General features: G+C 38.9%; 1 protein-coding gene across 1 annotated transcript; it reads left to right on the top strand.

Annotated features, from left to right (window-relative positions):
* Positions 1–3238: 3238 nt before the first annotated feature.
* On the top strand, positions 3239–25722 carry LOC113001426 (uncharacterized; the record flags this gene model as incomplete). Its single annotated transcript, XM_026128127.1, has 4 exons — positions 3239–3794; positions 3957–4036; positions 4463–4846; positions 25663–25722. Coding segments are annotated over 4 exons (1080 nt in total), but the record flags the coding sequence as incomplete, so codon positions are not given.
* Between the last annotated feature and the right edge of the window lie 1272 nt (positions 25723–26994).

Genomic DNA, 26994 nt, shown 5'->3' with positions numbered 1-26994 from the left:
TGATGAAGTTGAGTTGTGGTGCTGAGTTGTGGCTGGATTTGTGAATCAAATAAGTCTTAAGCTCTCTTGAATTGTGTTATTCAAGATAATTGAGCATAAGCAAACACAAATTGTAACTATCCAAGCCTTAAGCAACATAAACACTACTCTTGATTTCTAGGTTGAAATCGCTGGTGCTGGCAGCTTGAACATACAAAATTGTATAAATTACTGGGAATTGGTCACAACGATTTTTGAGCTGAAAGTTTTACTGAATTTTCTAGACATCTGGAAAAAAATTATAGAAAAAGAACCAAGCGATTTGGATTAAAGGAAAAAATAATAAAAATCACACAAGTTGGCAGAAAAATCAGTGTCCAGAAAAAAAAAAGGAAAAGTGAAAGGAAAGTGTGCTTGCTATTTTGGCTCAAAATTTGTTCTATAATTGGTGCCTATTTTATACCAATCCTAGTTCTGAAATTTCAATTGAAAATTATTGTGAAAACAAGTGCCAAAACTAGAGGTTTCTTGAGTCTTTTTTTTTTTAGAGTTTTTCTACTCTACTCTAGAGCCATTCTAGGTTTCTCTTTGAGTCCTAGCTTGCTTTTTTGTGCTTTTCATTGCTTTAATTGTTGAATAATCTTTGGAAATTTGTCTTGTTAAAACTCTATTGGTTTAGCTTTCATTTCATTTTTTTTGGTCTTTGGTTATTGCTTGTCTCTTTGTTTCCTTGCTTGTGAGTTGCCATATAGGGAATTGGAAAGGAGGATTGGTGCCATATCTTGAAGAATTTGAGTCAAGAAGAAAGGGGCCAACCATATTAAGAGCTATTGGACTAAGAAGCACTACAAATTGAGTGAAATACTAAAGAGAGAATAGCCACCACAATTGAGGACTTTTTTTTTGTAATTTTGTAATTGGCAATTTGTTTTGCTTTCAAATTTTGTAACAAAAAGGCCTTTCATTGGAAGTAAGTTGGGAGCCTCCAATAGGTCACCCTACTTCCATTTGTGTGTAATAATTTTAGGCAATTTTCCCTTAGGATAGTGAGTGTTTTGTTGGGAACCTTAAATGAGGTCATCCAAACACTCTTAGGATCCGCCTAGTTTGCATTTCTTGCACTTTAATTTCTTGCTTACTTTCATAGCTTATTTCTTTTACCCTCCATTGTCAAACCACCTAGATAGCTTGCCTTTTACCAATTAGTTTTTACCTTATCTTTCACACCTCTTTTAGTGTTTATTTTGGCTAGTTTCAACCATAGTTTCTTTTACCTTTTGTTTTCAAACCCCCAACAAGAAAGAACCATAACTTAGGAACCAACATGAGTCTTCATTCTTCATCTAGTGTTAATGGTGAGGGTTCTACTCCTAAGGACCCCTTGTATAAGATATTAGATGAGTTGAGATCCCTTAAGTTGTGGAAAGAAAAACAAGAGAGAAAAGAAAAAGGTAAAAAAAAAGTGGAAGAAATATGTCAAGATGAAAGAGAGAAAATAAGAGAGGAAGAAAGAAGAAAAATAATGAAAGAAATGAAAAGAGAAAAACATGCCTCCTATAGTAGTCATGACTCTTGCAAGAGTTTAAGTGAAGAACTTAGCGACTATTATAGAGGGCGTCATAGTTCACATACTAAACATCACTCCCAAAGAAGAGAAAAGGATAGAAGGCCTCAAGAGGTTAACATTAGCCTCCCATATTTCCATGGAAAAGATAATGTTGAGGCCTACTTAGATTGGGAAATGAAGGTTGAACAACTCTTTGCTTGCCATCATATTAGCGAAGAGAGAAAAGTTCCATTGGCTACCCTTAGCTTTCAAGGGTATGCCCTCTATTGGTGGACTTCCCTTGTTAAAGAACGAAGGATTCATGGGGATCCTCCAGTAGAGTATTGGAATGATCTTAAGAGTTCCCTTAGGAAGAGGCACATTCCCTCCTACTATGAAAGGGAGCTTATGGACAAGCTCCAAAGGCTTAGACAAGGGAGTATGAGCGTTGAAGAATATAGACAACAAATGGAACTACTCCTTTTAAGAGCTGGACTTAGGGAGGAGGAAAGAACAAGCATAGCTAGGTTCCTTAGTGGGCTCAATATGGAAGTGAGGGACAAGGTTGAACTCCTTCCATATAGGGACCTAGATGAGCTAGTCCAACTTTGTATAAGAGTGGAGCAACAACTTAAAAGAAAGCCTTCTTCAAAATCTTATGGCTCTCACTCTTATCCAAGGAAGGACCAAGCCCATGGAATTTTAGGGGCTGCACCTTCAAAACCCAAGGAAGATAAGGGTAAGACCATAGAGAAATACACCCCTAAGACTAGTTCCCAAGAAAGGACTAGCAACATTAAATGTTTCAAATGTCTTGGGAGAGGTCACATTGCCTCTCAATGCCCCACAAAGAAAACCATGATCATGAGGGGTCAAGACATTTATAGTAGTCAAGAGGAGACTACTTCTTGCTCTTCCTCTAGTGGAAGTGAAGATGAAGTAAGGGGTGAAGAGTCTAGTGAGGAAGTCTACCCCCATGAAGAAGGTGACCTCTTAATGGTTAGAAGGCTCCTTGGAGGTCAATCTTGTGATCTATCTCAATCCCAAAGAGAGAACATCTTTCATACAAGATGCAAAATTTTAGATAAAACTTGTTCTCTCATTGTGGATAGTGGATCTTGTTGCAATTGTTGTAGCACAAGATTAGTTTCCAAGTTGAACCTCACTATCATTCCCCACCCAAAACCTTATAAACTTCAATGGCTCAATGAGCAAGGGGAAATGATAGTTAACCAACAAGTGAAGGTACCTTTCTCCATTGGGACATATAAGGATGAAGTTAATTGTGATATAGTTCCCATGGAGGCAAGACATATTCTTTTAGGAAGGCCGTGGCAATTTGATAGGAAGATCATTTATAATGGCCTAACTAATGAGATTACCCTCACCCATCTTGGCACTAAATTTGTGTTGCATCCTCAAACACCTTCACAGGTGGCCAAAGATCAACTAACTATGAAAGATAAGAGGGATGAGGAAGAAAAATTAGAAAAACAAAAGAAAAAGAAGGATAGTAAGGCCTTGTCTTCAAAGGCCAGGGGGAAGGAAAAAGAGGGAAAGGATTCCTCCAAGAAGATTGTTAAGAAGGAAAATCATTTTGCAACAAAAGGTGATATTAAAAGAGCACTCCTTCTTAAACAATCTTTCTACCTTCTCCTATCAAGGGAAACATCCCTTAGCACTGCCACAATTCCTACATTTGAGACCTTACCCCCAAAGGTCCAAGAACTCTTACATGAATTTGGTGATATATTTCCCAAAGAGATACCCCCTGGGCTACCTCCTTTAAGGGGAATAGAACACCAAATAGATTTAGTCCCAGGAGCAAGCCTTCCTAATAGGCCAGCCTATAGGACTAACCCTCAGGAGACTAAGGAGATAGAGTCTCAGGTTAAAGAATTGTTGGAGAAGGGCTGGGTCCAAGAGAGCCTAAGCCCATGTGCTGTGCCAGTGTTGTTGGTGCCCAAAAAGGATGGTACGTGGAGAATGTGTACAGATTGCAGGGCCATCAACAACATCACTGTAAAGTATAGGCACCCCATTCCTAGACTTGATGATTTGCTTGATGAGTTGCATGGTGCCAATATCTTTTCAAAAATTGATCTTAAAAGTGGTTATCACCAAATCAGGATGAAAAAGGGTGATGAGTGGAAAACTGCTTTCAAGACCAAGTTTGGTTTGTATGAATGGCTAGTGATGCCTTTTGGGCTCACTAATGCACCAAGCACCTTTATGAGGCTTATGCATCATGTCTTAAGGGATTTCATAGGTAGATTTGTAGTTGTTTATTTTGATGATATTTTAGTGTATAGTAGGAGGCTAGATGATCACTTAGGACATCTCAGACAAGTTCTTTCAGTCCTTAGGAAAAACACCCTCTATGCAAATATAGAGAAGTGTACCTTTTGTGTAGATAATATAGTTTTCTTAGGTTTTGTAGTTGGTAGAAATGGGGTCCAAGTGGACCCTGAGAAAATCAAGGCCATCCAAGAATGGCCCACCCCAAAAAGTGTGGGAGATATTAGGACCTTCCATGGGTTAGCAAGCTTCTATAGAAGGTTCGTTCCTAATTTCTCTACAATTGCATCACCTCTCAATGAGCTGGTGAAGAAGAATGTGGCATTTACCTGGGGTGAAAAACAAGAGCAAGCCTTTGCTTTGTTCAAAGAAAAGCTTACTAAGGCACCTGTTCTAGCTCTTCCTGACTTTTCTAAAACTTTTGAGCTAGAATGTGATGCCTCTGGAGTGGGAGTTGGAGCTGTATTGTTACAAGGTGGGCACCCTATTGCTTATTTTAGTGAAAAACTTCATAGTGCCACCCTCAACTACCCCACCTATGATAAAGAGCTTTATGCCTTAATAAGAGCCCTCCAAACTTGGGAACATTACCTTGTTTCCAAGGAATTTGTCATTCATAGTGATCATCAATCACTTAAGTACATTAGAGGGCAAAGCAAGTTAAACAAGAGGCATGCAAAATGGGTAGAGTACCTAGAGCAATTTCCATATGTTATCAAATACAAAAAGGGAAAAACAAATGTGGTAGCTGATGCCCTCTCTAGGAGACACACATTGTTTTGCTCCCTAGGAGCTCAAATTTTAGGATTTGATAATATTAGGGACTTGTATGCTTTAGATGAACATTTCTCTCCCATTTATGAGAGTTGTGGGAAAAAGGCCCAAGATGGATTCTATTTGGCTGAGGGGTATTTGTTCAAAGAGGGAAAGCTTTGCATACCCCAAGGATCCATTAGGAAATTACTTGTGAAAGAGAGCCATGAGGGTGGGCTCATGAGCCACTTTGGGATAGACAAGACCCTTGTCTTCCTCAAAGAAAAGTTTTATTGGCCCCATATGAAGAAAGATGTCCATAAGCATTGCACTAGGTGTGTGGCTTGTTTACAAGCCAAGTCTAGGGTGATGCCTCATGGGCTATACACACCCTTACCCATCCCATCTGCACCTTGGGTAGACATTAGTATGGACTTTGTCCTTGGGCTTCCTAGAACCCAAAGAGGTGTAGACTCTATCTTTGTGGTGGTGGATAGGTTTAGCAAGATGGCACACTTTATACCATGCCACAAGGTGGATGATGCTTCCCACATCTCAAAACTCTTTTTCAAGGAAGTTGTGAGACTCCATGGTTTGCCTAGGACCATTGTGTCAGATAGAGATGCTAAGTTCCTTAGCCACTTCTGGAAAACCTTATGGGCTAAGTTAGGAACTAAACTTCTTTTCTCTACCACTTGTCATCCACAAACTGATGGGCAAACAGAGGTAGTGAATAGGTCTTTATCCACCCTTTTAAGGGCTCTTCTGAAAGGCAACCATAAGTCTTGGGATGAATATCTTCCTCATGTAGAATTTGCCTACAACAGGGGGGTTCATAGAACCACCAAGCAGTCCCCTTTTGAGGTTGTCTATGGGTTCAATCCCCTAACACCGTTAGACCTCATTCCCCTCCCACTGGACACTTCTTTTATACATAAAGAAGGGGAATCTAGGTCAGAATTTGTAAAGAAGATGCATGAGAGGGTTAAGAACCAAATAGAGAACCAAACAAAGGTGTATTCAACTAAAGGCAATAGAGGAAGAAAAGAGCTAGTTCTTAATGAGGGTGACTGGGTTTGGCTCCATCTTAGGAAGGATAGATTCCCTACTAAAAGGAAATCCAAGCTTAGCCCTAGAGGGGATGGACCTTTTCAGGTTTTGGAGAGGATCAATAACAATGCCAATAGGTTGGACCTCCCAGAAAAGTATGGAGTCAGCACCACTTTTAACATTTCTGATTTAACTCCTTTTGCAGGTGGAGCTGATATTGAGGAGGAGGAACTAACAGATTTGAGGTCAAATCCTCTTCAAGGGGAAGGGGATGATGTAATCCTCCCTAGGAAGGGACCAATCACAAGAACCATGAGCAAGAGGCTCCAAGAAGATTGGGCTAGAGCTGCTGAAGAAGGCCCTAGGGTTCTCATGAACCTTAGGGTAGATTTCTGAGCCCATGGGCCAAGGTTGGGTCCAATTATCTTTGTACATATTAGACTAGGATGTCATTATATTTGGTCCTTGTATATAGGGCTCCATATTGTAGGTAGGGTACCCTAGAAATATAGGATTTTTCAGCCCTTGTATTTTTGGGCACCTAGACTAGTTTTTGTATTAGGGGTAGTTTTGTAATTTCACATGCACTAAGTGGATATTTGATGTGTGTGGCTGGAAATAAATTTAATTGAATTGGTAGAAGCCCAATCCAATTAAATTTTAGAGGGGGAGGTGAGCATTTGCTTACTACACCCTATTGCCACATCATATAGTCACACTTTGTGCATGTCCTTCATGCTTTTCATGCCTCATGACACCTAAGCACACTTAGTGGAGAATCTTGGAATTGATCTTGGATTAGTGGGCTGAACCATAACTAAAATTCACTAATCATAATTAGTGAAATTTTGGCTCCAAAGTTTGGCTCCACAAATTCAATTTCAAATTCAAGTGAAATTTGAATTTCCCTCCAATTTTGTGTGACACTTAGGCTATAAATAGAGGTCATGTGTGTGTATTTTTTTCAACTTTGATCATTTGAATATTAAACTTCATATTTCAAAGCTCATTTGGAGCACAAAATTTCGTGCTCTTCTCTCCCCCTCCCTTCATTCATCTCCTTCTTCCTCCAAGCTCTTATCCATGGCCTCCTATGGTGGTGAGCTTCTTCTAGACTCATCTTCTCCTTGAAGTGGCGTCTCCTCTCTCTCTTCCTTCTCCATTCCGCTGCCATTCATCTTCCAAGAAGCAAAGGAATCCATTGATGAAGAAGATCCTAGGCCTACAAGCTCCAATGGAGCTTGCATCATCACCACTGCAGTAGAATTTAAGTTAAATTTAGATAAGTACCTTATGAAGAGGCCAGCTACCTTGTCACACCTAATAAGTTATAATGGAAGAAATTTCTGCATGTATAATTGAACAAATTTGTTATCAAACTTCTGTGTGTGTGTGTGTGTGTGTGTGTGTGTGTGTTTGTATGATGAGTGTGTGTGTGTGTGTGTGTGTGTGTCATGAGTGTGTGTGTCTTTGTGTGTTATGTTTCTAATTTAAAGTTCTAAGCTATTTATTTTGTCTCAGGAAAGATATAAATACCTGACTTTGAGGCTTCAAAGATATAATCAAAGCGCTTCCACAACAACGCCAATTAGCAGTAGTAAATGATAGCCCTAAAAAAAACCATACAAAAATTAGCCACAGTGTATTTAAAGCCTTTTATCAACAATATGACTCTCACTTCATGGTGATACATTGACTCTCAAAAGACATTATACTGAGAGTGTATTTAAAGCCTTTTTCAGTCATTCTATCAAACAACTCATGGACAATTTTTTAAGAATACATATCATACTTCTATACAATCAAACTAAAGCAATAAATAATTAATTTAATTAAACAGGGACCAATTTAGATGTGAATCTTTAAAGGTAGATGATGGCATTCAAAGAATGATAGCGCCGGTTCAAATTTTAAGAAGAAAAAAAAAACAATTATACTATAGGAAGGGCTGAGGATGGAATTCCACTCAAAGATCAATTTCCAGATTTGTACTCAAAGATGCCTCAGCAATGTCTTTAGTATTTATTTAACACTATTAGGAAGGGCTGGTTTTATATGCTGTATTTTGTTGGGTGCCTATATGGCTATTTTCTGATGTAATGTCTCTTTGTAATCTGTAGTACCACTGGTACTTCTAATTATCAATATAAATTATCTTTGCAGTTAAAAAAAAATATTAAACAGAATAGTACCACAGGTACTGAAAATAAAAGATACAAGACACAAAAGTGCCACCTTCCAAAAAGCAAAACAAACCCAACAATAACCCAACACAAGGACCCCAATACATATAATCAGAAATTTAACCAAAGGCCATCATAAGATTGGTAGACCAATGGTTAAATGATGTATTGAAACCTTTCTCTCCACATTTTAGCCAGGACCAAGGTAGAATTAAGGCATCATCCAGCACCTTTTGAGGTTCAAAAGGAATGCCATGAAACAGCAAGGAATTCCTAAGCAATCAGCAGACCTTTCTATTTCTATTTTTTACACATTTAAAACTCAAACATATAAAATAAAATATATATAACAAACTAACAAAGATAAAGACAAAAAAAAAAGAAATATAAACTCACCTCAGTTGGTGCTGCTGCCCATCATTTCACTCTCACAACAAATAGGAATCATGTACCTGCATGGAAGAAATAATCACACAACACACAATGATCAGAATAAGAAAATGCATATAATTAAGCATGATACAATATCAATATTCATGGAAGTAACAATGACTTGTCAAAAATTTGGATGAAATTCAATATGTAAATCAAAGCTTTGTCCCTGAAACCCTCTATGTAAATTTGACAGCCTCATCTCTCCCTTCCTGAAAACCCACTAAAAACTGCCTAACCCCCCTGCTGTTACTCCATAATTTATTCTGCAATAACTGCTTAAGGCAGTTACATATGGTCCTAAATCACTACACATTCAGTTACGATTAACCCTTTGTGCCTAACTAGGGTTTCGAAACATCACAACAGAGACAGACCATTGAACAATGGATTTTCATCATTAACATACAACAGAGACATACCTTCGATGGAAGCGCAGACACGAACTCCACAAACGCGAACTCGGCAATGTGGTTGCAGTCACGGAAGCGCAGCCCAGTTTGCGACAAACACGAACTCAGGAAGAAGGAGAAACAACAATAACGCCCTGGGTTAAAACGACGAACGCCTAATGTTAAAACGAAAGGACATACCTCAATGGATAAGTGGCAAAGACGATCTCCACAAACACGATCTCCACAATGTGGTTGCAATCACGGAAGCGCAGGCGACTTTGACACAAGGAGAAAGAAGAAGAACGATAGGGTTCAAGCGCAAGGAGAAAGAAGAAGAACGATAGGGTTCAAGCGCGCGGGTTGTGCAATTTCAGAAGTTTAATATATAATGATAACAACATCGGTTTTTTTAAAATAACCGATGTTAACATCAACTACGTAACATTGGTTATAATAAAACCGATGTTAACATCGACTCGATAACATCGGTTTTTACAAAACCGATGTTAACAACGGCATACTAACATCGGTTTTTTCAAAACCGATGTTAACTAAGTCTACTTATTTACAAAAATGCCACTGCGCTTTCGTTAACATCGGTTTTAGCTATAATCGATGTTAATTGGGCGATGTAGAAAGTTGTTTTTTTAGTAGTGGCTTTTCATACATTCTGTCAAAGCATGTGGCTTGAGTTGAGTCAGCCATAAACACATATTTCCAAAAAGGAATGGGCTGGATACCCTGCAGTTTCAAAATGAATTGTAGGGTGTGCACTTATAATTTCTACCTGTTGGATCGAGTGGCCTCAGAATAATTAAGAAGGGGGATTGAATTAATTATTCCTAAAAATTTACCAATTAAAAAATTACTCTTTTAAGACTTTTACTTATGTTGTTAAGAGAATATGGAGTAGAAGAGAAACTTAACAGAAAGTAAAAGCGGAAATTAAATGCACAGCGGAAAGTAAAAGAGTAAGGAAGAAGGAAACAAACACACAAGGATTTTTATACTGGTTCAGCACAAACCCGTGCCTACCTCCAGTCCCCAAGCAACCAACGGTCCTTGGGATTTCTTTCAACCTTGTAAAAAACCTTTTACAAGCAAAGATCCACAAGGGATGTACCCTCCCTTGTTCTCTTTGAACCTAGTGGATGTACCCTCCACTAGAACTGATCCACAAGAGATGTACCCTTTCTTGTTCTCAATCAAACCCAAGTAGATGTACCCTCTACTTATGCCACAAAGGATGTACCCTCCAATGTGTTAAGACAAAGATCTCAGGCTATTACACCTTTGATACTTTGTGAATGGGGATACAAAAGAATTCTCAGGCGGTTAGACCTTTGAACGCTTTTGTATTAGGGAATGGGAAGAATCAAAAGAATTCTCAGACTGTGTCGTTTTGAATTCTTTGACAAGGGAGAAGGGAGACACAAAAGAATTCAGGCGGTTGGTCCTTCCTTCTTTTGGAAAAGAGAGAAGAGAGACACAAAAAGAATTCAGGCGATTAGTCCTTGGTGAATTCTTTTTGGCAAAGGGAGAAGAGAATGAAAAGGATGAATAGCACAAGTTTTCAAGGTTTAGAAAACCAGAAAACTTCAGAAAACTTTTGGTACAAAGAAGAAGAAGTTCAAAGAGACTCAAGGCTTGTAAAGGATTGTAAGAGATTGTTAGAAAGACTTGGAATAATTGATTTAATATGCAAAACAAAGCCTTGCTTTTATAGACTCTTCATGTCTGGTCAAGAAAGTCATTCAGACGAGTTATATCTTTTAGAAAAGCTTAAAACCCATTTGAAAGAGTCAAAACCTTTTTGAAGAGTTACATCTTTAGATTTTTCAGAAACAAACACTGGTAATCGATTACCAAATATGTGTAATCGATTACACAAAGCTTTTGAATGAAACAATGTGACTCTTCACATTTAAATTTGAATTTCAACGTTCAAGGACACTGGTAATCGATTACCAAAACATTGTAATCGATTACAACCTTTTGAAAATATTTGGAACGTTGTAAATTCAGTTGGAAAACATTTTCAAACTCATTTTGCTACTGGTAATCGATTACAACAATATGGTAATCGATTACCAGAGTGTAAAAACTCTTTGGTAAAGGTTTTGTCAAAAACTCATGTGCTATTCAAAGTTTTGAAAAACTTTTTATTACTTATCTTTATTGAGTCTTTTCTTCATTCTTGAATCTTGAGTCTTGAATCTTGATCTTGAGATCTTGAATCTCTTAAGTCTTGAATCTTGATCTTGATTCTTGAGATCTTGAATCTTGATTCTTGTTTGTAGGCTTTCTTCATGAGTCTTGAATCTTGATCTTGAGATGGATGTTCTTTGATTCACTTGAGCTTTTTGTTCATCATCTTTTGTTGTCATCATTGTTATCATCAAAACACCTTTGAATCATTGTTGATTCATCATGAAGCTTTGCTTCCACAATCTCCCCCTTTTTGATGATGACAATTTCTGAAATCAAGAAACACATACACACTTTTTCCTAGTCGATCACTCTCATAAATTCTCCCCCTTTGTTTTTGAATTTATGCTTATCTTAAAATTAAATTGATTACTCATGTGGGTTCTTGATTTAATCTCATTTCTCTCCCCCTTTGGCATCAACAAAAAGCCAAAGTGTGTATCAAAATTTAAGTATGCAAATATAACTAAACATTCATACAACCATGAAAAACCATCAATCATCAAATCATGAAGTAAGAACCATGAAGCAACAATCATAAATAGATTAATTATGAAATCCACATAGTTAAATAACATACTTGTTCAACCATACCATGCAAATAAGAAAATAGTAAATTGTTCAAATATCATAATAATATAGCCAAAATACATGAGAATAGAAAACAATCAAACAAGATATCATAACTATTCATCACACAAAATATAATACTTCATAGAATGTCATATAATCCAGAAAGTCATTCATAATATTCAAATAAAACATATATAAATAATTAAAAATATAAAACACAATATCAAATGTAAGTACATACCGCTAGTCATATATTATTAAAGTAATTAAGTTTGAAACACACAATCATAAACAACCAAGAGCAAGTCAATATAATAATCATGTTTAGTCATACTAAGCAAGTATTAAAAGAAATACTAAGTGTTCAAATGTCATAAAAAACATAGCCAAATACAAGGTTTAAAAAGACAAAATATAATTATAATCTAAATCTATTATCAGAGAATCAAAACTTAATTCTAAGTAACAAAAATTAGTTATGAACACATACATGGTAACTCATTACTTATCTCAATTATTTTAGCATATTAATATAATTTTGACAAAAATATAATCATGTCAAATTATATAAAAATGAATAAAACATACAATAAATGTATTCATACAAGAGAGAAAAACTTATAAAAATCAAACAAGATAATAAATCATCCTCACATTATAATAGAAGCATATGTGCATAAATAACAAATAAGTCATAAGTCATCAAAACACAAATCATTTGTCTAAGTCACTTGCATCTAGAAGTCCTAATTCTCTTCTAATGGTGTAGAAGAGTATTTGGTTAGTGGTTTTGTAAAGATGTCTGCAAGTTGGATTTTAGTGTCTATAAATTTTTTAAAACACAATCACCTTTTTCCTAAGACTAAGTGCTAATTGACTATCAACACTTACCATGATGAGTTTTTATTATCATAGAAGGTTTTATCATATCAAAATAATTTTATTTGAAATACGATATAATAATTTTGAAAAGCATAAAAAAAATATTTTGAACAATAAATCAAGTAATTCAAACATATCAAACAAGAATTATACAAGGATTGAAAGATTATAGATCACAGGCATTATCAAACATTCAGATTTGTTAAAGATAATTTAAAAACTTAGAAAGTTAAAAGAACTCAATCAATCATGTAATCATTATTTTTTTTTAACCTACATGCTTAATATCTTTATCATGCTCATGCTTGATAACACATTTTTTTTAATCAAAAAGATACTTTATATATGAAAATAAATAAATATAATATAATGGATTTTGAAAAACTTTATGAATGAACCTTAAGCATGTAATTGTCATGTCATATAAAAAAAAATGCAAGAATCATACAAGAGATATAAAACCATGCATAACCATTCATAAATGACTAATCACATATGTCATACCCTAATTTCGTCCGGGGATTATTACTTGATGACATGCAACCTTTGGTTAGCCGCTTTGAGATACTTGGCGTCCTTTGTTGCACAATAAATGAAGTCTCGAGACGTGTCAGAAATCAAAAGGAAGCACGCTAGCGCAATCCGTGAAATTCCGTGATGTGGCGGAAATTGAAAAAAGGTGCTTTTGCGTAATCCGTGAGTTTCCGTAACTCCTTCAAAAGCTAAAAAAGAGTAAATATATATTCCGTAAGGATTCGTAACCTTGCGGAAGGAAAATAAGTATCGTTACAAAATTCGTAAAGTTTCTTAACATTACGAAAAAAGAATTACAAAAAAAAATAGAATGGGGGTGCATTTAGTAAAAAAAAAAGGGGGTACAAATAGCAATCTGGCCCAGTTGGGCCTTCCAGATCCTTCCTCCACCAGAAGGCTGTTGCTTCTGGAGGAAGCAACCTTGCTCACCTGGACGAGCTGAGCTCACCTGGGCGAGCTGGGTGGCAAGCTCCTCCCCTATTTTGCTATAAATAGGAGGAGGAGTGAAGAAGAAAAGGGTTCAGCCTTCTTGGCATTTCGTATTCTCTTAAATTTGTTGAGGAAAATTGTTTCCATGAAGAAAATCCAAGCCGAGGCGCTTCCGTAACGTTTCCGTGAGAAATTACGCGAAGATTCTCGACCGTTCTTCAACATTCATCGTTCGTTCTTCGTTTTCTTCAGTCTTCAACGGGTAAGTACCTCAAACCGAGCTTTTCAATTCATTCTATGTACCCGTGGTGGTCCACATTTTGTTTCATGTATTTTTATTCTCGTTTTCATTCGCTTTTTATACCCCATTTTGACGTGCTTAAGCCATTTATTTAAGTCATTTTTTGCCTAATCTAAAAATAAAATAAATTTCCACCGATCGTTTGAATTGTATCATCCGTTAATTTCGGTTAAAATGAATTCCGACCGTTCGGTTGTGCCGTAACCACGTTGGAAATAAAAAAAAGAGGTAAAATAATAATATAATAATCAAAAATACCTTTTAGTAAAATAAAGCGAAAAATCAATCGGACGTTTTCTCTTTGGGATTTCTCATTCTTAATTGAATTGACTAATAACTAAAGCGAAACTAAGGCTAAAATCAACTCGCCTAGTCAAGCTCGTCCACAAAAATAGGGTTTTGAAAATTTATCATTTCAGTTTCTTACCAAGTAAAATGGATCATTTTTTAAGGTCCAACGCCTTAAAATGATCACCTTTCAAGTAAAAAGAATCACTTGATTCACGTATAAAAAAGAACTACGTAGGTCTGATTTCCTCTTCGATGGAGGGTATGTAGGAGCAAGAGCCCCGCTTTTTTCGACCTCAAAAAATAAAAAGAACTAAAAGTTAAGATAACACAATTTCCACAATTCTGAAAAATAGGCTGTTGTCCTTTGAGACAAACGTGAGAGGTGCTAATACCTTCCTCAAACGTAAATACAACTCCCGAACTTAGAATTTTCATTTTGACCGGTTTTCTTTGGTTTTCCCGACGTTTTCCACAAATAAACGTTGGTGGCGACTCCGTGCATCTTTCCTCCTTTGGAAAGCGCGCCCGTGAGCCTCGCCTTCGCTCGCCCGCAAAAGGGCACGTTGTGACAGTTGGCGACTCCACTTGGGAAATTTTTGTGAGTTAGGCCTATTTTAAGGAATTGTGGATTTGTGAAGCTTTGTGTGTGCATTTATTTGAACTATGTAAACTGTAAATAACTGTTATCTATTTTGCATTCTTTACACTGCATTCTAAGCACCCACGGGTTTGAGTAAAAAGGGGCCCTACACCCGGGTTCATGGGAACTTAAGGAGTGGAGGTGAATCTATCATCATGCTAGGTCTCCGACTTGCTTGATAATAGTGAAACCTCGTCTAGAGATTTCTCTCTTTATAATGTGTTGTCGCTGGTATTCCATACCGCCACAATATTATTATCTTGAGTGATGATACCTCTAGAAAACAGCCGTGTGAGTTATGAATTGTTGGGAGTAGTTATTAGAGACCCCTAGATATTGTCCTATAGGTCCCTAAAATAGGGGCACGGAGCAAACACGCTGCGCGCCATTTTTAACACTGCCATGCATGTAGACCTAAATGTCATGTACGCCTTTGTTGTACAATTATTTATGGATATTGTCGTACTCTGTGCATCCCCCTGTTGCGCTTTTGCGCATCTGCATCATGCCGTCACACATGCGTTGTATGTGGGTCTCGTCTTTTGTCGTGGGAAGTCGAAAGATCCATATCATCTTCTTAACTGCACACATGGGGCACTGCGCCCCCAAATGCGTAGTAAGGAGAGATGATTTTCCGAGCCCTCGTGTCCGTAAATGCATTCATATCATGCACCGCATAAACATCTCTTCAGCATCATAATAAACATATCGTTCCTGCATTTGTCCGTTATCACATTCCCATTTTGCATGAGTCATTGCATCATCATGCATATGCGTTCAACATACTTTTTGTTCTATATGTTTGCTCATACATGATCCTTGTATTTTCCTCTACAAAACAAAAAAAAAAAAAAGGGAAGCATGAAAATTCATGATGCATTCTTAGTTGCATGTGTTAGGTACCATGAGCCAACTATGTTGGGATCATAAACCCATTTCTAAAATTAAAAAAAAAAACACAAACAACAAAACAAAATGATTGAGCATGGTACCTAATGCGTGGTTAATTAAGAAATGATGTCTCTTCGGGCATCTCAACAACAACAACAACGCCTTATCCCACTAGGTGGGGTCGGCTACATGGATCAACTTCCGCCATAATGTTCTATCAAGTACCATACTTCTATCCAAACCATTAATTTCAAGATCCTTTTTTATAACCTCTCTTATAGTCTTTTTGGGTCTTCCTCTGCCTCGAATTGTTTGTCTTCTCTCCATCTGGTCTACTCTCCTCACTACAGAGTCTACCGGTCTTCTCTCTACATGCCCAAACCACCTAAGTCTATTTTCCACCATCTTCTCTACAATAGGCGCTACTCCAACCCTCTCTCTAATAGCTTCGTTTCTAATTTTATCCTGTCGAGTCTTACCACACATCCACCGCAACATCCTCATCTCCGCTACACCTACTTTATTCTCATGTTGGCTCTTGACCGCCCAACATTCTGTTCCGTACAAAATCGCCGGTCTTACCGCAGTCCGATAAAACTTTCCCTTTAGCTTGATCGGTAGCTTTGCATCACATAACACCCCCGATGCTTTTCTCCATTTCATCCATACTGCTTGAATGCGATGATTCACATCCCCTTCAATTTCCCCATCATCCTGTATTACCGACCCAAGATATTTAAACTGTGTGACTTGAGGGATAATATGGTCTCTTATTTTCACCTCTGAGTTAGAAACCCTCCTTCTTTTGTTGAACTTACATTCCATATACTCCGATTTGCTTCTGCTTAGGCGAAAGCCATGTGTTTCTAGAGCTCGTCTCCAAGTTTCCAACCTCTCATTCAACTCCTCCCTCGACTCTCCAAGGAGGACTATGTCATCTGCAAAAAGCATGCATCTCGGCGCTATCTCTTGGATTTGTTCCGTGAGGACATCCAGAATTAAGGTAAAAAGGTAGGGGCATCTCAATCTCATAATTACATTTTCCATGCATAGCATGCGTATTCTCGAGTCTTTCATCCCTATGAAATGTTGTTGAAGTATTGGCGATCAAAATTGCCATTCCTTGGGTTATGGGGTTGAACCAAGCTCGCGCTTTTTCGAAAAGGTTCATCGAGTCAAGTTGAAGCATGGAAGTAACCATCTTGCAAAAATTGGGGCAAAAGATGGATCGTGTTACATCATTGCTTCATCTACTGCCAAACACGTTTAGGATTATTGATATCCTTGTTACTTCCAGCTTCACTTTGACAAAGATGTCATTGACCATGTTGAAAATCTAAATTGATTCAATCCCATGTCTTGCGTAAAAATTCGCAATACTTCAACTATGCATCATTCGCGTACATCCATACTTTTCATTGGTTGCATTGCTCATTACATTCTTTCCTTGAAAAATAAAATAAAAAAAAGAACTTAATCATTGTTATAAAAAAAAAACATGCTTTACGGTGCCCTTACCGAACCCGTGCTAGAGCTAGAGTAATGGGTAAAGCGGAGGAGGTACAAGAGTAGATGGAGGCTGACATGGAGGCCATGAAAGAGCAAATGGCCGCAATGATGGAGGCCATGATGAGCGTGAAGAAGATAATGGAAGCCAATGCGGTTGCAATTGCTGCTACCAGCGTTGTTGCTAAGGTGAACCTGATGTCCCCATCCGGCATCAACCAAATGAATTATCCAACCTCAAATATGGTAGGCAAAGATTTGGGAAGTACGGGCGGCCCCCATGATGTGCAAATTCAAAACGAGCACGCCTTCCCGCCATATGGCTTGCCTCTCAACTATACGCCACCCAATGTGGCGTACACTCCCAATAAGAATGTCAATAACTCCACTCATATACCCATTGAGAGCCAACAACCCCGAACTGATCATGCACATGTCTCTTAAACCGTGGGGGAGACACATGAAATTCCCCATCACAATCTAGCCGACTTCGAGCCTTGGCTCGAATATGCCACTGAAGGGCAAGCAGCTGGTGGTATACCCCTTGAAAACACTTCGGAAGGCCCTCAGTATCACCCCCAGCTACACCTCTTGCATTCCACGACAAGTAAAAACCCTCATGCTATGGCAGAAATGGGAAAGTTGGATCATCTAGAGGAAAGGCTCAGGGCCATAGAAGGAGGTGAAGATTATGCCTTTGCTAACCTAGGAGAGTTGTTCCTAGTACCCAATATCATCACCCCTCCCAAGTTCAAGGTGCTGGACTTTGACAAGTACAAGGGGACTACTTGCCCCAAGAACCATCTAAAGATGCATTATCGGAAGATGGGGGCATACGCAAAAGATGAGGAATTGCTAATACATTCCTTCCAAGAAAGTCTTACTAGGGTAGCTGTTACCTGGGACACTAACTTGGAACCTTCCCGAGTCCATTCTTGGAAGGACCTAGTGGTTGCCTTTGTTAGGCAGTGTCAGTATAATGTCTTCGGATAGGATGCAACTACAGAACATGTACAAAAAGGGGGCACGAATCTTTCAAAAAAATACGCCCAAAGGTGGAGAGACCTGGTAGCTCAAGTGGCACTTCAATGATGGAGAAAAAAAATGATGACAATGATAGTAGACACATTACCAGTATTCTACTGTGAAAAGATGGTGGGTTACACACCTTCAAGCTTCGCTGATTTAGTTTTCATCGACGAAAGGATCAAAGCAAGTATGAAAAGAGGAAAATCTGATCATCATGCTTTGATAAATGCAAAAAAAAACTAGGGCAAGTGAAGAGGGTGAGAATGAGGGAGAAACCCGTGCTGTGACTACCATTCCTATACAACCAAGTTTCCCATCAACCCAACAATGTCATTACTCAGCCAATAAACAAACCTTCTCCTTACCCACCGCCCAGTTATCGACAAAGGCCATCCCTAAATCAACCACAAAGTATGTCCATCGCACTTCCAATGACGAACATCACCTTTAGCACAATCCAAAAACACCCGCCAAGAAATGAGTTTTGCAGCGGAAAAAAAAAACCTGTAGAATTCACCCAAATTCCGGTGTCCTATGTTGACTTGCTCCCATGTCCACTCAATAATGCAGTGGTAGTCATAAACCCTGCTAGGTTTCCTCAATCTCCATTTTTCGAGGATACGACTCAAACGCAACGTGTGCTTGTCACGGAGAAGCCCTGGGGCGTTCCATTGAGCATTGTAGGGCTCTGAAGCATAAGGTGCAAGGTCTAATTGATGCGGGCTGGCTGAAATTTGAGGAGAATCATGTGTAAATCCTGACATTGACAAGAGATGCCACACATGGGGCAATTTTGAAAGCTGTTGTTAGATGTCTCTAATGACTCATCAGGATTTTCAAGTTTGTACCATTATTGTAAACCACAGTTACAATGTTAAATGAAATGGATAAAGTTGATATCTTTGTCCCTCGTCCTCTCACAAACGCATCTTTGCTTATTCAACTTTCACCGGAATGTGGGTGCAAGCCATTGGTCTGTTTGCTCAAGCGACCTGTGCTCCTGAGTTTGGACTTCCAAGACCGTTCAATCAGAGATTACTCGTCTTGCACGTTGGTGGGGGTGCCGTAAAACAATGAGTAAAGTTCAAAACCAATAAGTTTCAAAATAAAAAAAAAGAGTTAAAAAAAAAAGCATTTGATTGGCTGTGTTTTCAAGACGTCCATGTGACCTCATTTTATCATTCCGGAAGGTTTGTCTTTTAGAGAGAAGTGAGTTATCAAGAATAGGATGTTGGAAAAATGGCCTCAGTTAACTTAAGAAAAATGAGGGCTGAATTAAGATATGAAGATTATTCCCTAATTAAACTTTCACTCTCTTTTCGGATTAACGATGCACACAGGGACAACCCTTCCCTTGTGTTCAAGAATCCCCTACAACAAGAGACCCACGGTCTCTTAATCCCTTTTCAGAAATAAGAAGAAGAGAAGGAGAAATCTCTCTTAAAAGAGGTAGATTGTACAATGAAGATCAATCAAAATTCCTTATTGAATATGCAAGTGGTTGACCAAGGAATCTTTTTGAGAGGATAAAACATTTCAGTTCAGAAAAACTCTTAATCTTTTGAGAGGATAAATTTTTTGGGCAATGAAAACTCCCTGTAAGTTCGTGTTTCCAAGTCACCTTTGATGGCCATTCATAAACCATTTGAATAGATGTGACTCTTGGGAATTATATTCTGAAAATCCCCTCTGGTAATCAATTACAAGACTGGTGTAATCGATTACAGGTTTTAAAAATTTGAATTAAAACATTTTCAACTGCTGGTAATCGATTACGAGAGAGCAAATCTCAATTTGAAATGATAGAATTCTTTGGTCAAACCTTTTGTTTGTTTTCAATTTGGAAACTTCTTCCTAAGATTCTAGAGATCAACTTGATCATATATCTTGATTTTCTTGGATTCTTGTCTTGAATGAAACTTAGAAGCACTTGATCCTTTAGCATCATCAAGACATCAAAACATCTTGCTTCTACATAGGAGTCATTTGACTTAAATCCATCAACTGAAAAATCCTTCAACTATTTCTCGTCCTTGGAAAATTCTTTTTGCAAGAATCAATTGCTTCTTTCATTCTTCCTCACTACGAGGTTGTGAAAACAAGACAACAATTGGTACCTCTAAGCCCTACACTGGGGCAATGAAAGGCACCATGCAAAAAACCTCAAGCGAACCTAGGGGCAGATTAGAAGTTTTCACCCAATAGGTTCCCAGCTACAAGGTCATGACGAAAGATAACAATTGGTACCTCAAAGCCTTACACTAGGGCAACGAGGAGCATCGTGCATGAGCCTCAAGTGAACATAGGGGCAGATCAAAAGTTCTCACCCGTCGATGTTTTTAAACAAGAAAAAAAAAGGGGACAAACCCTGGAATTTCAAATAGATTGATTAAACGTCAAACGACTCCATTGTCGTCACTCCAAAATGGTCAAGTGACTAAATCAAACAGAATATACACTTTGAGGGAGTTCCCGGAGAGATTTGCAAAAGATAGGATAAGGTTGCATGAATTATCACCTTTTTCAAAAGGACAGTCAATCTGTGTTTTTCAAAAAAAATAAATCAAAATCAAAATCACAAAATAGGGAAAGAATGTCATGAACATTGTACAAATTTCCATTGCATTGCATTGTTTCATATGAGGTCAGCGTTACCAAATTTCACAACAAAGGTTGCATGCGTCTGCAACCTTAAATATCATGTTAACTGCATAGATTTCCTACATCTCGTGTCCAATCTTGTTGGATGACTGGCCCCCTCGATGGGCCGATCGCTTGTTTTCTCATAAAGGTGGACCCTTGGGTACTAGTACCTATCACCTTTAGAGGACCATATGTCCTCGCCATTTAGAGGACTATATGTTCTCGCCTGCAGAGGGCTGCACGCCCTCGCCTTTAGAGGGCTACGCGTCCTCATTTTCAGTGTGCTCCATATCCATACCTTAGAAGAATATAAGGTTCTTTGCCCTTAGATGCTTAACCGAGACTTGCGCTCCCGGTTAAGGGGCCAGTAGTTTCCTTTTATCAATTCCTGGGCCACCCCCTGATATTGGAGGGCGACCAACTGTGCAAGCACATCCAGAGAGGGAGGCTATCATGCACCTATTATGCATACCGGGGCAAGATTTCCCCCGTGTCGCTGCAAAAAGACGAGTGCGGACCATGCGCACCAACATGACCACCCTTACGTGGATGACGTTGCTATTTAGCAACATTCTACCCAGCAACCATAATGCCAATCTCCCCCTGCAGATGTATCAGTTGGTCTGTGCCGTCATGACATAGGTAAGTATGCACATGACTCAATTGATTTCTGATGTCATCTATTGTTTGCTGGGATCGCGCCCACAAGACACCCAGTGGACCCGAAGAAGTCAAACAGGGCCCTGGGGTTTCCAGCTCTGGTTAGGGGCCTCTGTCAGTCCTACCGGGTGCTCGTTCCCCCAACAAGGTCATGCCATCGTGACATAGGTAAGTATACATATGGTTCAACTGATTTCTGATACCATCTATTGTTTACAGGAATGGCACCCACAAAGACACCCAATGGACCCGGAGAAGTCCAACAGGGCCCTGGGGTTTCCAGCTCTGGTTACGGGCCTCTGTAGTCCTACAGGGTGCCCGTTCCCCCCCGGCAAGGTCACGTCATCATAGGTAAGTATGCACATCGCTCAACTGATTTCTGATTTCATCTATTGTTTGCAGGGATCGCGCCTGCAAGACACCCAGTGGACCCGAAGAAGTCCAACAGGGTCTTGGAGTTGTCAAGCTCTAATTACGGGTCTCTGTCAGTTCTACGGAGTACCTGTCACCTCCAGCAAGGGCATCAGGCCCCTTACTAATCGAGCTTTCATCAAGAAGTACTGCATCTCCAGGCAGGCGCAGGGCGAAACACCACAACAGTCTGGGGATGGCCAGCAGCGGGCAACAAACGCACCGCCATCACCTCTAGAGTTCACCTCAGCTCATCCACAAAAAGGTTAGAGCGTTGCTTACGACCCATAGCCGAACAATAGGCGACCAAGTCCAAAGCCAAAGGTAAGCAAAGTACTAGGTCCGTGACCGACAAGCCATCACGCGTCCAGCTTAAGACGTTAAAGAAACGCTACTAGGAGGCAACCTAGTACCTTTTAAATCTCTGCTTGTTATTTGATCACCTTTGTTTCTCAAGTCATAGCAGGACACACCTAGTTGCTCATGATCCTAGGAATTTAAATAAAACAAGCACAAGCTCAGAAGGTAGTCATACCTCACAATATATATATATATATATATATATATATATATATATATATATATATATATATATATATATATATATATTGTTTAGGTAGCAAGATACCTTGGATATGCATGTATATAGCAAAAATATCTCACAAAACATATATATGTATGTTTAGGTAGCAAGATACCTTGGACACGCATGTATATCGCAAAATACCTCACAAAATATACATATGTTTAGGTAGCAAAATACCTCAAAAAAAAAAGAGAGAGAGCAAAAAGAGAGCGAGCAAGAAAAGAATAAGAAAAAAAATAATAATAAAATAATAATAATAAGAAGTTGTCTAGCTAAAAAACAACATGCTTGTGAAAAGAGATGACTTCCAACTTTTCTTTGAAAAAAAATTGCTGATCATAACTAGTTTTTGAAAGAATGTGTATACACCTGAAGGGTGAATGCTGTGAAAATTTTCCCGGACGCCCAAAATGGACTCGAATGAATGCACAAATTGATAAAAGAACGTATTTTGGAAATACTGGGTTGACTTAAAATAGGGAAAATGAATCCTGAGCCCTAGTGTCACATGACCATAAAAAACTTTATGCTTAAGTGTCCACATAGGTGCATGCATGACCAGTTTTGCATAAAATTTCCTAATCATCATTGTTGCATGTGTATCATGGAAATAATGTAGGACATTCCCTTTATCCCCGAACCGCTGGCCAAACCCTGACATATATCATGACCAGCCGTTCTACAAGCCTTGAGCCAAAATCCCAGCTTACCATAAACCTTGACCCAGGGTGAGAATGTCAATCCTTGCCCTCGGAAGAAAACACAAAGAGAAGGAAAATTCCCAATCCAAGAAAGGGAGAAGACACAAAAAGAAAAGAAAATTCCCAATCAAGAAAGGGAGAAGACATAAAATAGAAAGAAAATTCCCAATGAAAGAGAGGGAGAAGACACAAAATAGAAAGAAAATTCCCAATGAAAGAGTGGGAGAAAGCAAAAAAAAAAAAAGAGAAGAAAGAAAAATTCTCGATCAAGGATCGGAGGAAAACAGAGGAAATGTGCAGAAAGGTCGTTGGACCAGGCGATATCTGAACAGTACAGAATTGTCACCAAGTGAACAAGAAAAAGCAAACCACAACCTAAAGTGGTCTTCTCCCTTTGATTGCCAACAAAATCATGTGCGCTAGCGACTTTCTCGCCACGCACTAAACAAAAACAGAAAAGGAAAAGGCAGAAACACTCAAAGCCAAATTTCCCACCAAGAAAAACAAACCATTCCCAAGAAAAAGTCCTATTGACCCATGATCACGCACGTAATCTTTGATTTGATAGGAAATGATTTGCAAAATCAAGTCATGACATATCTATGGTTCGGAATTAGGATAAAACACTTACCTGTGTGAGATTGATACACTTTGAGTGATTTTCTCCTATCTTTGTTGGACCCAGTGTTTCCTCTAAATGGTCATTTAGAAACGAAATGCTAACATCCAAAATCTCATTTATGATTATGAGAAGATTTCATCAGTATACTCTCCTTCCCCGATAGACACATTGTTTTTCATCCAAAAAGCATATGTTGCTCTGATAAGTTAGAAGTTTTGTCTCTTTACTAAAGCATGTTCGCATTTTAGTGAAGAAAACACCGAGACTATTTTTAGTCTCACAGTTATCAAGAACTACGTAGGTCTGAGTTCCTCATCACAAATTGAGGATACGTAGGAGCAAAAGCCCTGCTTTTGTCGACCACCCCACTTTTTGTTACCGTGACCCAAGGGTCTAGTGGCATGCGGAGCCACATGACCGTGGGATCCCCAATTTGTTAACGTTTGTTTCATTTTCATTGACTTTTGTTTTGTACATACATATCGTTTGAGTCGTTACGTTAGTACTTGTTTCGTTGTTGTCAATAGTGTTTGTTGAAATTTCGGAACCGTGTAGAATTTTTCATTTAGGAACGTTGTCCTAAAAATAAAATGAACCAAAAATCATGATAAAAAAGAAAGAAGTGTTGTGAATAAAATGTCTGCGTATATAAAGAAAAAGGAAAATGTGCATAGAAGGGTTTTTATAAAAAAAATACGTGTAGAGAAATTCTTGTGTGTGTGAACAACGAGTGTATATAAAGAAACTTTTGTATGAACCATAGGTGTGTGTTGGAGAAAAACGAAAAAGATCTTTGAATGTAAATAGGGTTTGACCGTGTGACGTAAAGAAAGAGAGTTCCAATGCGTATACAGAAAAAGTTTGTCATGTATAAGAGTGTAGATATACAAAGAAAGATTTCTTCATAGAGGACCATAGGTGTATAATTTTGTGAATATATAAAAATGAAACAAAAAGGAAAAAGAAAGAAAGACCGCGAAGGTCGACATGTTATAGTTAAGAAGTATAAATCATTCGTAAAGAGCAAACATATCTTCTGGAAACAAGGGACTGATGCTAAGAGTTTATTTTCCGGAATGAACCGAGATAAGGATGGATGAATTCATTGAACTGATGAAAGAACATAACTTGGAAACGTTGGGTCTGTCTGTGTAAATTCCCAACCGTAGTATCACAATGCCATAAACGGGATGCTTGAGGGCCCACCTGGCTGTAGCCATGACTAATTTTGCACGTTGTTTTCAAATCATCATTGTCACGCGTGCCTTATGGAATAATATGGAAGTCCGGCCCGAAATCGACACCTTGACACCCAAATTTGTTTCGCCCCAGATATCAAGATTGGGGTTCCCACGATAAAAGACCCCATTGAGACACAACCTTAGACCTTTTTGAACCTTGGCCTATAAAAAAGGAATCCTCATCCTTTCCCCCGAAGCCAAGGACAGAGGAATCTCCTCAAGGGAGAGCAAATAGAATGCTAAAACCCGATTTCCCAAAGAAAGGGATGGGGAAGGAAAAGTGAAAAGAAAGAAAAGGAAGAAATGGAAAGAAAGAAAGAAAAAGATGAAAATAAAGAAAAGAACAGAAGAAAGGAAAGAAGGATTCCCGATCAAAGATCGAAAAGAAGTGAAAAGGGAAAAGAAGCAATTCTCGATCAATGAAAGAAAGAGGACAGAAATTCTTCAAGCCAAATTGCCACTCAAAATCATTCTCGACTGGCAATATCCCGCCCCACATGAACAAAGAGGAAAAGAACGAAACACCCAGCTTCCTCTCCAAAAACACCACCCTCGAGAAAATCATATTGGTCCGTGATCGTACGTTTGATCTTTGATTCGATAGGAAGTCGTGTGCAAAATAGAGTCATGGTGCAGTTATGGTTTGGGAATAGGATAAAACACTTGCCTTGTGAGTTTTATACACTATGAGTGATTTATTTTCAGCTTAGCCTGATGTTTCCCCTGCATGTTCATTTAAAAGCTAAAAGTTGACATCCTACCCTTCATTCTCGATTACAAGGAAGATTACCCTTAGCATAAGTATATTGTTTCTCTAAGATATGGTGCTCTCGCGAATGATTTATTTTTCTTTGCAAAAAGCATGTTTGCTTTTGTAGGTGGAAAGACCCGGTGGATCGTTCGGTCCTGCCGACCAACCCGTTTTCGGAGCCCCATGAATTGCGTTTTCGTTCATGTGTCCTCCACCTTCGAGTTTGGAGCTATGCGTAGTGATTGCTTAGTGCAATTCTCCATTCTCAACCTTTTTCGGAGCCCCATGAATTGCGTTTTCGTTCATGTGTCCTCCACCTTCGAGTTTGGAGCTATGCGTAGTGATTGCTTAGTGCAATTCTCCATTCTCAACCTTTTTCGGAGCCCCATGAATTGCGTTTTCGTTCATGTGTCCTCCACCTTCGAGTTTGGAGCTATGCATATTAGTGCAATTCTCCATTCTCAACCTTTTTTGGAGCCCCATGAATTGCGTTTTCGTTCATGTGTCCTCCACCTTCGAGTTTGGAGCTATGCGTAGTGATTACTTAGTGCAATTCTCCATTCTCAACCTTTTTCGGAGCCCCATGAATTGCTTTTTCGTTCATGTGTCTTCCACCTTCGAGTTTGGAGCTATGCGTAGTGATTGCTTAGAGCAATTCTCAATTCTCAACCTTTTTCGGAGCCTCGTGAATTGCATTTTCGTTCATGTGTCCTCCACCTTCGAGTTTGGAGCTATGCGTAGTGATTGCTTAGTGCAGTTCTCCATTCTCAACCTTTTTCGGAGCCCCATGAATTGCGTTTTCGTTCATGTGTCCTCCACCTTCGAGTTTGGAGCTATGCGTAGTGATTGCTTAGTGCAATTCTCCATTCTCAACCTTTTTCGGAGCCCCGTGAATTGCGTTTTCGTTCATGTGTCCTCCACCTTCGAGTTTGGAGCTATGCGTAGTGATTGCTTAGTGCAATTCTCCATTCTCAACCTTTTTGGGAGCCCCATGAATTGCGTTTTCGTTCATGTGTCCTCGACCTTCGAGTTTGGAGCTATGCGTAGTCATTGCTTAGTGTCATTGCTTAGTGCAATTCTCCATTCTCAACCTTTTTCGGAGCCCCATGAAATGCGTTTTCGTTCATGTGTCCTCCACCTTCGAGTTTGGAGCTATGCGTAGTGATTGCTTAGTGCAATTCTCCATTCTCAACCCCTTTTTCGGAGCCCCATGAATTGCGTTTTCGTTCATGTGTCCTCCACCTTCGAGTTTGGAGCCATGCGTAGTGATTGCTTAGTGCAATTCTCCATTCTCAACCTTTTTGGGAGCCCCATGAATTGCGTTTTCGTTCATGTGTCCTCCACCTTCGAGTTTGGAGCTATGCGTAGTGATTGCTTAGTGCAATTCTCCATTCTCAACCTTTTTCGGAGCCCCATGAATTGTGTTTTCGTTCATGTGTCCTCTACCTTCGAGTTTGGA

The sequence above is a fragment of the Glycine max genome, chromosome 4, assembly GCF_000004515.6.
Source record: "Glycine max cultivar Williams 82 chromosome 4, Glycine_max_v4.0, whole genome shotgun sequence".
In the NCBI taxonomy this organism is placed as follows: Eukaryota; Viridiplantae; Streptophyta; class Magnoliopsida; order Fabales; family Fabaceae; genus Glycine; species Glycine max.
Note: the sequence above shows the minus strand (reverse complement) of the source record. Positions and strands in the feature narration are given on the sequence as shown.